At 47.8% G+C, this 11,372-nt stretch overlaps 1 protein-coding gene across 1 annotated transcript in view; it reads left to right on the top strand.

The window, feature by feature from the left end:
* Window positions 1-4,508: 4,508 nt before the first annotated feature.
* gnmt (glycine N-methyltransferase) overlaps window positions 4,509-11,372 on the top strand; it is a 58,275-nt gene continuing 51,411 nt past the window's right edge. Inside the window, exon 1 of the mRNA XM_043687252.2 lies at window positions 4,509-4,757. Coding sequence (XP_043543187.1) covers window positions 4,552-4,757 — 206 coding nt within the window. The 5' untranslated portion in view covers window positions 4,509-4,551. The remainder of the gene's footprint in view (window positions 4,758-11,372) is intronic.

Raw genomic sequence — 11,372 nt, 5'->3', positions numbered from 1 at the left:
TCCATCACTAGAGTAAAAGTCACCGAATTGTGGTCACTGTCCCCAAAGTGCTCACCTACCTCCAATTCAAATACCTGGCCTGGTTCGTTACCCAGAACCAAATCCAGTATGGCCTCACCTCTTGTTGGCCTGTCTACATATTGTGTCAGGAAACCCTCCTGCACACATTGGACAAACACCGACCCATCTAATGAACTCGAGCTATAGCTTTCCCAGTCAATGTCTGGAAAGTTAAAATGCCCCATAACAACCACACCATTACTTTCACTCTTCTCCTGAATCATCCTCGCAATCCTTTCTTCTACATCTCTAGGACTATTAGGAGGCCTGTAGAAAACTCCTAACAGGGTGACCTCACCTTTCCTATTCCTAACCTCAGCCCAAGCTACCTCAGATGGCGAGTCTTCATCCATCGTCCTTTCCACCGCTGTAATACTATCTTTGACAAGCAATGCCACAACACCCCCTCTTTTACCCCCACCTCTGACCCTACTAAAACATTTAAACCCTGGAACCTGCAACAGCCAATCCTGTCCTTGTTCTACCCATGTCTCCGTAATAGCCACAACATCGAAATCCCGGGTACCAACCCACGCTGCAAGTTCACCTACCTTATTTCGTATACTTCTTGCATTGAAGTAGACACACTTCAAGACACTTTCCTGTTTACAGGCACCCTCCTTTGAGATTGATGCCATGTTCCTAACCTCCCCACACTCCAGGTCCTGCACCCTAAAGCTACAGTCTAGGTTCCCATGCCCCTGCAGAGTTAGTTTAACCCCCCCCCCCAAGAGCACTAGTAAGCTTCCCCCCAAGGATACTGGTGCCCCTCAGGTTCAGGTTCCTCTCCTGCGCGCTTTTATAGGAAAAAAAACCTACCCAGGTAAGCTTGCGCTATACCAGCTTCTGGCTGCCCTTCTGGTCGTCATCACTTCCCCCTGCTGCTCCCGCTCTTTCTGTGAAGAGAAAGAAAACACCGCTGCCCACTACCGGTAAGTAATTTTAAAACAAACTGTCTCACCTTAGCTGTAGCCTTCCGGGTTCGTTTAAACTCAGCTGCTGCTCGCACTCAAAGTGACCGTTGGCGTCGAAGGGTGAGTATTTATACTCACTGCTTTCCTTCCCGGCTGCCCCTCTGGTCGTCGTCACTTCCCCCTGCTGCTCCCGCTCTTTCTGTGAAGAGAAAAAAAACACCGCTGCCAATACCGGTAAGTAATTTTAAAACAAACTGTCTCACCTTAGCTGTAGCCTTCCGGATTGGTTTAAACTCAGCTGCTGCTCGCACTCAAAACATGTAATGGTGTTATCCGTATTGATACTCTGACATGTCTTGCAGCAGCTGCTGTGACAGGGTTGGAATGGTGTTGCTGCGAACAATGATCTGTTAAAGGTTTGGTGTTTTTTTAAAAGGCAAGAAGTGGCGGTGCAGGGAAAGTCTTGGCAAGGCGCTCGTCCTCACTGATAATGTGTTGTAGGCTGCAAAAAAATATGGCATAGTCATCAGCTTGCGGGAAGAACTGCACAACGCTGGGTACCTTGTTGGTTGCAGGTTCTGTCTGTCTCCCGAGTAGGTCATTAGAGTTTCTTGCTGTGGCATGTCAAAACTGGCGATTGATCATCGTACCCTGTTCTTGTGAGGGTATCTTTGAACACTTTGAGGAGAAAGTGAGGTCTGCAGATGCTGGAGATCAGAGCTGGAAATGTGTTGCTGGAAAAGCGCAGCAGGTCAGGCAGCATCCAGGGAACAGGAGAATCGACGTTTCGGGCATAAGCCCTTCTTCAGGAAGAAGGGCTTATGCCCGAAACGTCGATTCTCCTGTTCCCTCTATCTTTGAACACTTTCAGATGGTGGGAGTGTGAGTATATAGGAGTGTGTGTGTGTGTATGTATGTGAGAGAGTGTATCGTGCAGTGGGGTCACCTGTAGTATGACATGAACCCAAGATCCCTAACTTTGCTATCAGCCTCTGCTCACCCACACTGTGTTGCTCCCTGTCCTGATGTTCGCCTTGGAGGGTGGTTACCTGAAGCTCCAAGGATGAATGTCCTGGACCGCTGAAGTGTTCATGAATGGGAGGGAACACTCCTGCCCGGTAATTGTTGCATGGTGTCCCTTCATCTGTTGCCACAGCGTCTGTTCGGCCTCACCAATGCACCATGCCTCAGGGCATCCTTGCCTGCAGTGTATGAGATAGACAACATTGGCCAAGTCACGAGTACTCACCGCTTACATGGTGGGAGGTGTCCCCACGTGTAATGGTCAGTGAGGGTGAGGTGTGGTCAGTGAGGGTGGGGTCTGATCAGTGAGGGTGAGGTGTGGTCAGTGAGGGTGGGGGTCTGATCAGTGAGGGTAGGGTGTGATCAGTGAGGGTGGGGGTCTGATCAGAGAGGGTGGGGTGTGTTCAGTGAAGGTGGGGTGTGGTCAGTGTGGGTGGGGTCTGATCAGTGAGGGTGGGGTGTGGTCAGTGAGGGTGGGCTGTGGTCAGTGTGGGTGGGGTCTGATCAGGGAGGGTGGGGTGTGGTCAGTGAGGGTGGGGTGTGGTCAGTGAGGGTGGGGGTCTGATCAGTGAAAGTGGGAGTGTGGTCAGTGAGGGGGGGTCTGATCAGAGAGGGTGGGGTGTGTTCAGTGAAGGTGGGGTGTGGTCAGTGTGGGTGGGGTCTGATCAGTGAGGGTGGGGTGTGGTCAGTGTGGGTGGGGTGTGGTCAGTGAGAGTTGGGTGTGGTCAGTGAGGGTGGGATGTGGTCAGTGTGGGAGAGGGGTGTGTGAGCTATGCGGGAGGGGTGTGTTTTGAGAGTGGGTGGTTCTGGCCAGTGAGGGAGGGGGTTGTCGGTAAGGGGGTGGATGTGGTCAGTCAGGGAGGGGTGAGGTTTCTGAGGAGGTGAGGGTGGTTTCTGAGCAGATGGGTGTGGTCAGTGGGGTTGGGTGCCGATTGTGAGATGGTGGGTGTGGTTTGTGAGGGAGGGGGGTGGTCAGTCAGGGAGGAGTGTGGTCAGTGAGGGTGGGGTGCGGTTTGTGAGGGGGAAGGTCTGGTTTGCGGGGAGGGGTGTGGTTTGTGAGGGAGGGGTATGGTTTGTGAGGGGGTGGGTGTAGTTTGTGATGGAGGGGTGTGGTTTGTGATGGAGGAGTGTGGTTTGTGATGGAGGAGTGTGCTTTGCGTGTGGTTTGTGAGGGAGGGGTGTGGTTTGTGAGGGAGGGGTGTGGTTTGTGAGGGAGGGGTGTGGTTTGTGAGGGAGGAGTGTGGATTGTGATGGAGGAGTGTGGTTTGTGAGGGAGGGGTGTGGTTTGTGAGGGAGGGGTATGGTTTGTGATGGAGGAGTGTGGTTTGTGATGGAGGTGTGTAGTTTGTGAGGGAGGTGTGAAGTTTGTGAGGGAGGGGTGTAGTTTGTGAGGGAGGGGTGTGGTTTGCGGGGAGGGGTGCGGTTTGTGAGGGAGGAGTGTGGTTTGTGATGGAGGTGTGTAGTTTGTGAGGGAGGGGTGTAGTTTGTGAGGGAGGGGTGTGGTTTGTGATGGAGGTGTGAAGTTTGTGAGGGAGGGGTGTGGTTTGTGAAGGAGGTGTGTAGTTTGTGAGGGAGGGGTGTGGTTTGTGATGGAGGTGTGTAGTTTGTGAGGGAGGGGTGTGGTTTGTGATGGAGGTGTGTAGTTTGTGAGGGAGGGGTATGGTTTGTGAGGGAGGGGTGTGGTTGGTGATGGAGGGGTATGGTTTGTGTGTGGTTTGTGAGGGAGGGGTGTGGTTTGTGTGGTCAGTGTGGGAGATGTGTGGTTTGTGAGGAGGTGGGTGAGGTTTGTGAGGAGGTGGGTGTGGTTTGTGAGGGAGTGGTGTGGTTTGTGGGTGTGGTCAGTGAGGATGGGATGCTATTTGTGAGGGGGGGCATGGTTTGTGAGTAGGTGGGTATGGTCAGTGAGGGGGTGGGGTGGTCAGAGAGGGGGTGTTAAGTGAGGGGGTGGTTGTGGTCAGATAGGGTTTGGGGGAGGTCAGTGAAGGGGTGGGGGTGGTCAGTCAGTCAGTCAGTGAGTGGGTGGGGGTGGTCAGTGAGTGGGTAGGTATGGTGAGATAGGGGGTGGGGTGGTCAGTGAGGGGTGTGGGGGTAGTCAGTGATGGGGTGGTCAGATGGGTGGGTGTGGTTAGTGAGGGGTGGGTGTGGTCAGTGACGGGGTGGTGGTCAGTGAGGGGGTGAGAGTGGTCAGTGAGGGGGTGGGGGTGGTCAGATAGGGGGTGGGGGTGGTCAGTGAGGGAGTGGGGGTGGTCAGATAGGGGGTGGGGGTGGTCAGTGAGGGAGTGGGGGTGGTCAGATAGGGGGGTGGGGGTGGGGGTGGGGGTGGTCAGATAGGGGGTGGGGGTGGTCAGTGAGGGAGTGGGGGTGGTCTGTGAGGGGGTGGTGGTGGTCAGTGCGGGAGGGTGTGCTTGCACCGGCGCCTCTGATTGGCTGAGAAAGTTATTGGGGGGGGGGTGTTCCGGAGAAGTTTTTATTTTGTTCGGCGGCTGGAAGCATTTCTTTTTGTTGTCGCTGAGCCTTGTTTCCGTGGGTGTGAAGCGTGTCCGAGCTCGGGGATATGGTGGACATCGTGTACCGGACCCGGTCACTCGGGGTGGCCGCGGTGGGCTTGCCAGACCAGTACGCGGACGGCAGAGCGGCCAAAGTCTGGCAGCTGTACATTGGCGATACTAGGAGCCGCACGGACGAGTACCGCAGCGCCGTCGTGCAACTGCTCCGACAGCATCAGTGTCAACGGGTCCTGGACGTGGCGTGTGGTACCGGGTAGGGGAACATTCACCTTCATCCAGTCTGTCAAAATAAATTGCATTCATATTTTAAAACATCCCCCGCTGGTTTCCCCCCATAGAATCGATACAGGAACCTAAATCCTGCGCTTTATTTCAGCTCCCCTTGAAAGCAGCGTGTGTGTTAACACACAGAAGAGGAAATGTCAGGTTGCTGGTACAATCAGAGCCAATTCCAAAGCCTCAACACAAAAAATGAAGCTTGTCCAACTGGGCAAAGCTTCCACTGATTTGCGAGATCATCCACTCCAGTCCATGTCGTATTGGCTTTAATGGTTTGTTGTTCACCATATGGAACTGAAAATGTGTTGCTGGAAAAGCGCAGCAGGTCAGGCAGCATCCAAGGAACAGGAGAATCGACGTTTCGGGCATAGGCCCTCCTTCCTGAAAAAGGGCTTGTGCCCGAAACGTCGATTCTCCTGTTCCTTGGATGCTGCCTGACCTGTTGCGCTTTTCCAGCAACACATTTTCAGCTCTGATCTCCAGCATTTGCAGCCCTCACTTTCTCTCTGTTCACCATATGGAACCTGGTTTGGCCAAACCCCTCTGAGGAATGGGAAACAGCCTGCACACTAACGGGATGGATCTAACTGGTTTATTTTAAAGGAGTCGTATTGTGTTCAAACAGATACAGATGGATGCGTGACGGTTACCCCCTTTTTAATCTGTGTGTCCATTCCTCCCTGTCCAAACGCTGGCAGCCTGGAACAGATGCCTTGGTTGGTGGCGATAACCAACCGGGACCTACACTCAACTAGCCCGGGATAAAGTTGCTGTTTAAGATTTTTATCCTGTAGGTATTTGTTGCCAGATTTCCTTCGAATTCAGTCTGCATTGCATCTGAGCACATTCCAGGGAAATAAGGAGACATACAAAAAAAAATTTCATGGTTATGTGGACAACGCTGGCTCAGCCAGCATTGCCCATCTCTAATTGCTCAGAGGCCAATTGCTGTGGGTTTGGAGTCACATATAGGCCAGACCGTGTAAGGATACCAGATTTCCTTTCTTGATGGACATTAATGAACCAGATGTCTTTTTACAACAATTAGTAGTGGTTAAGTGGTCAGCATCACAATAACTGTGTGTGTGTGTGTTTTGGAAGAAGAGAGCACCTTGTTGAGGAACTGTTCTGAGCTTTTCAAAACGCTGTCACTGGCGTGATGAGTCAAAGTGTCTCCTCCTGTGCCTTACATTTGCCGAGTGATCTTAAAACAGTGTCATCACTGAGTGAGAAGCTAGTAATTTTATAATGCTCTTTGTGATAATTGGTCCAAACTACCAATAGCAGGAACCTGTTCAAAGGAGTGATTGCCTGCAGGAAAGTTCACAGATAATGTAAGTCAGTTCAGTTTCATAGACTTGGAATGTTCGGATCCATTCATGTGTGCTTCGTAGAATGCAATGGTTTTTTATATACAAATAACTCTGAATCATTGAGAACTGTGCTTACTCTCTCTCGTATTGTGCTGAGCAACACGGCTTTTTATGGGCTAGTTCAAATGCAGAATCATTAAGCAGCTCTAACGCAGACTCGGTGTGCACTCAAGTGCAGAACATTAGATTAATTTAAGATACGTATGGACAGATGCATGACTAGGTGGGGAGCAGAGGGATACAAATGCTTGGGAACAGGTTCAGACAGTGGATTTGGATCGGCTCAGGCTTGGAGGGCTGAAGGACCTGTTCCTGGGCTGTAAATTTTCTTTGTTCTTTATTCTAGATTCGGAAACGTCTGTGGAGGGAGAATGCAGAGTTAATGTCTGAATCCACTGCAACTTCTTCCAAGCTGAAAGATATTCGAAAATGGTTTTATAAAATTATTGAGGCATAATTCTTCAAATGGTGTGCAGGGTGTTCTAGCTAGGTGGATAAAGAACTGGTTGAACAACAGGAGACAGAGAGTAGTAGTTGAAGAGAATTTTACAAAATGGAGAAAGGTGACCAGTGGTGTTCCACAGGGGTCAGTATTGGGGCCACTGTTGTTTGTAATATACATAAATGATCTGGGAGAGAGCACTGTTGGTATGATCATCAAGTTTGCAGATGACACGGAGATTGGTGGAGTAGCAGAAAGCATAAGTGACTGTCAGAGAATATAGACAGAGTGGATAGAGAAAAGCTTTTTTCCATGAAGGATTCAATAACGTGATGTCACATTTTCAAGGTGACAGGTGGAAAGTTTAAGGCGGATACATGCGGCAAGTACTTTACACAGAGGGTGGTGGGCATTTGGAACGCGTTGCCAGCAGATGTGGCAGAGGCAGGCACGGTAGATTCATTTAAGATGCATCTGGACAAATGCATGAGCAGGTGGGGAGCAGAGGGATACAGATACTTAGGAATTGGGCGATAGGTTTAGACAGTGGATTTGGATCGGCTCAGGCTTGGAGGACCGAAGGGCCTGTTCATGGGCTGTAAATTTTCTTTGTTCTTTGTTTGTTTATTACATTTCAGTGTTTTTAAAAAGATAGAAACTGCAAAAGGTAAATGTCCCTGGCAGATATATTAATAAGTCAAAAGTGACCATTGAAATAATGTCAAGTGCTTATGACTAAGGGGTAAGTTAAGCTAGAAAAGGGAAGGAAAATTTTTACAATGATGTTGCTGGGACTGGAGGGTTTGCGTTAGAAGGAGAGACTGGTTAGGCTGGGACTTTTTCACCGGAGCGTCGGAGGCTGAGGGGTGACCTTATAGAGGTTTATAAAATCATGAGGAGCATGAATAGGGTGAATAGCCAAGGTCTTCTTCTGAGGGTAGGGGAATCCAAAACTAGAAGGCATAGGTTTAAGGTGAGAAGGGAAAGATTTAAAAGGGACCTGAGGGGCAACTTTTTCACACAGAGGATGGTGCATGTATGGAATGAGCTGCCAGAGGACGTGGTAGAGCTGGGTATAATTAGAACATTTAAAAGATGTTTGGACAGGTACATGAATAGGAAGGATTTAGAGGGATATGGGCCAAACACAGGCAAATGGGACTAGTTCAGTTTAGGATACCTGATTGGTGTGGACAAGTTGGACCAAAGGGTCTGTTTCTATGCTGTGTGATTTTACGATCCTTCCCCTATGGAAGCAGTTTTGGCCTATCTTCTCTACAAAGACTCCTTAACATTCTGAATGCCTCTATTAAATCTCTGCTTAGTTTCCTCTGCTCGTAAGTGAACAATTCCAGCATCTCTGGTGCCTCCAGATGTCCTAAGTTGCCCATCACGGCTATTTTTCTATTGTGTTGCTGCCATGCCCCCTCCGGGGTTTTGCACATGTTTAACAAGAATAAAAAAAAACAAAATTAAACCAGGAGTATGATGGCTAAACTTGGCAATAATAATCCAGCTAAGGTCAACTAGTTACAGTATTACCATAACCCTGCTCTTGCACATGATCTGAAACCAGAGTTTAAAAATTGCACACAACCTACTGTTTCCTGCTTTGACAACTACCCCCATCACCACCCACCAAATAATTTAGTTCCCTCATAAGCTCTATCTTGAATTTGATCGCATTACCAAACTTTATTGGCTCCTTGGATGGTCTATGGGTTTCTGTGTACTCTGTGCAGTTAAATCTAAACATTACCACTCTTCAGCTTGAGTTGTATCACCTTGCAGACCTTATTGCATCAAACAGCTTGGAAGAGTTCACCTATCTCCAAAGTGGACACTCTAGCCTCCAGGACTATGGTGGGATCCCCTTTCCCTGGCAATCTGACCACTCCCAGTTGACTTCATTCCTCTAATTCAGGCCTCCTGAGCAACCCTGATTTTAATCTCTCCACCACTCGTGACTGCACTTTTAGTTGCTCAGGCTTAAAGCTCTGAAACACATTCAGGACTCGCTGTTCTTTAGAAACATAGAAAATAGAAGCAGGAGGAGGACATTTGGCCCTTCAAGCCTGGTCCACCATTCAGTATGATCATGGCTGATCATCCAACTCCGTACCCTGTTCCTGTTTCTCTCTGTTTGATCCCTTTGGCAATAAGAACTATACCTAACTCTGTATTGAGAACATTCAGTGTTTTGGCCTCAACCTCCTTCTGCGGCAGAGAATTCCACAGACTCAGCAGTCTCTGGCTGAGGAAATTCCTCCACATCTCAGTCCTAAATAGCCTAAACTGTCCTTAAGACTTTGACATGCACTTTCCTCTTTTGTGGCACTTCCTTACAACCTCCCACTTTTACAATCTCTCCTTCTGAGGTTCCGTGTGATATTTTGTTTGGTGATACTCCTGTGACGCACCTTGAGATGCTTTATTGCCTTATCGGTGCTACATAAATGTGTAAGTTCTCATTGTTGTGGTTCTAACTGTTTCTGCTGAAGGTTGATTGTCAGAACATTGGATCAGAGGAGGTCATTTGACCTCTTGAGCCTGTTCCACCCATTCGATGATATCTTGACTAAATTACAACATGGCTCCATGTCCCACGTATAATCTCTGTTGAAAATTATGCTTGAAATAAGTGCTAGGCTTCAAAATCATGAGCCATCACAAGGAGTTGCTGAATGTAACCCCAAGGCTTGTCTGCACCAAGAGGGCTTATAGATCCCAGAATCGCTCCTGTGTGGAAGCAGTTCATTTGGCCTATTGGGTCCACATGGAAAAACATCCCACTCAAACCGACCCTATCCCTGTTACCTTGCATTTCCCAAGGCTAATCCACCTAGCCTGCACATCCCTAGTCACTGTGGGCAATTTAGTATGGCCAATCCACCTAGCCTGCAGATCTTCGGACCAAGCCTCAATACCGGCCTGCAACAAAACAGCAGCATGCCAGGTTCTCTAGACAAGGAATATGGGCTGTTTATAATCCAAGTGGCACTCTTGGATTATAAACAGCCTATTCCCTCTTCTGAATCAAAAGGATAGACTTTCAAATTCCACTTCAGTATCTTAAGCAAAGAGCCTTAAGCTGTTGCTCCATTGTGGTACTGAGGGAGTGCCGCACTGTTGGAGGTAGCTGTCAGTTAGGTAAAGAATAGTCCCAGCAGTATTCTGAGAAGAAGCTAGTGTCTTGAGCAGTATTTTTCATTCAACTGATGTTACTGAAACAGATTATTGGATCTTTTATCCCATGGCTGTTTGTGGCAGCTTGCTGTGCACAAATGTACTGGCACATTTCTAGTTTTGAAACAGTGAATACCTTTGGGATGTCCTGAGGTAGTAAAAGGTGCCGTAAAATATGCAGAGTAGAGTAATTAAAATAAGCCTTATTTAAAATGTAATTTTTTTTTAGCCCAAAGTCGCTCAGCAGATTGTCACATTGAGGTGAATTTTACGAAGCCATCATGCTGTAGAAAATTGGGAACATCACATTCAGGCTGGCTCTCATTGTTTCAGTAGAACATGCTTGTCTGAAAGGTTCACTGATGGGAATGTGAATGATGGACTTGTTCACATGATAAATTCAACAGAAGTATCTGAAAGGGAATTGTGTATTACTTGGAAAGATAATTCAGGAGTGGAACTAATTGGAACCTTTTTACAAAAGCAATCCATACTGGCCCAATGAACCAAATGGCCACCATCCTTGGTTCCCTGGGATTTTTTTAGCTGTTTTCATTTTCTGCAGCTGGAAGTTTCCAAAAGTTTCAGGATTCTTCTATACCTGCAGGTTGGCTATCTGAGAGTTATAGTCATGGATAATGAGTGGTTAAAAGAAAACACAACTGTATATCCATGACAGGCCCACTATGATGAGTCAAGGAGTGCAGTGATTTCAAAATTCTCATTCTTTGTTTTCTCATTCATTCATGGCTTTGACCCTCCCTCCCTACCTTCATAATCTCCTCTGCACCAATGATCTTCTAACTTTGACCTCCTGAGTATTCCTGAGTTTAATCATTCCAGGAGAGGTGAAGATGCCTTCAAAGGAGACTGTCTCCAGTCTCTGCAGTTTGTCTCCTAAACATCTATACTTCGTTCCTCCCTTTAAGCTACTCATTAAAACTAACCTTCTTTTGATGAAACTTTTGCCAACTTGACCTGATATAACCTGTGTGGGTCAGTGTCAAATCTGGGTTAAAAACATGCCTGTGAAACGCTTTGGGACATTTTATTGTCGAAAAGGCATTATGTAAATACAGGTTTCTCTTGTCATTTTTGTTGTCTTTTCCCTTTCCAGACGTTGGCAGACAGCTTTGAAACACACCAAATGTTTTAGTTACAGCTTTCTGATACTTTTTTGTCCTGTTTTGTCTCCTCTCATGAAGCCCCACGGCGGATTACCATCCTGTATCCCTGTTGTATTTGACTTGTAAATAATCATTAAAAACAGTAGGTTTTCCTCTCGCGTCCTCCTTTCTGCACCTCTCTGTCTCTCTCTCCATTTTGCAGGTCAGCAACAAATGCATTTCATGCTTTCTAGTATCTGCACAAATATAATATGACTTAGCTATCTCATTGACTGTCTGCATACACACAGGCATAAGTTCAGGGTTGCTGATGGTGGTGGGGTGGGGGGGGGTGGGGGTGGGAAACGGCGTAACAAAAACTCAGTCTGTCCAGCTCATGTGACCTAGCTTTTGCGTTTGAAGCTTTTGATTTGTGAATAAAACAAACTGGGACCCATGAAGGCTCATCCGAATGTCTGCAC

This window comes from Chiloscyllium plagiosum, unplaced genomic scaffold (genome assembly GCF_037043375.1).
Source record: "Chiloscyllium plagiosum isolate Xiang-an unplaced genomic scaffold, Cpla_swu_hap1 HiC_scaffold_3, whole genome shotgun sequence".
NCBI lineage: Eukaryota > Metazoa > Chordata > Chondrichthyes > Orectolobiformes > Hemiscylliidae > Chiloscyllium > Chiloscyllium plagiosum.
This window is presented reverse-complemented; position numbering and strand designations above follow the sequence as displayed.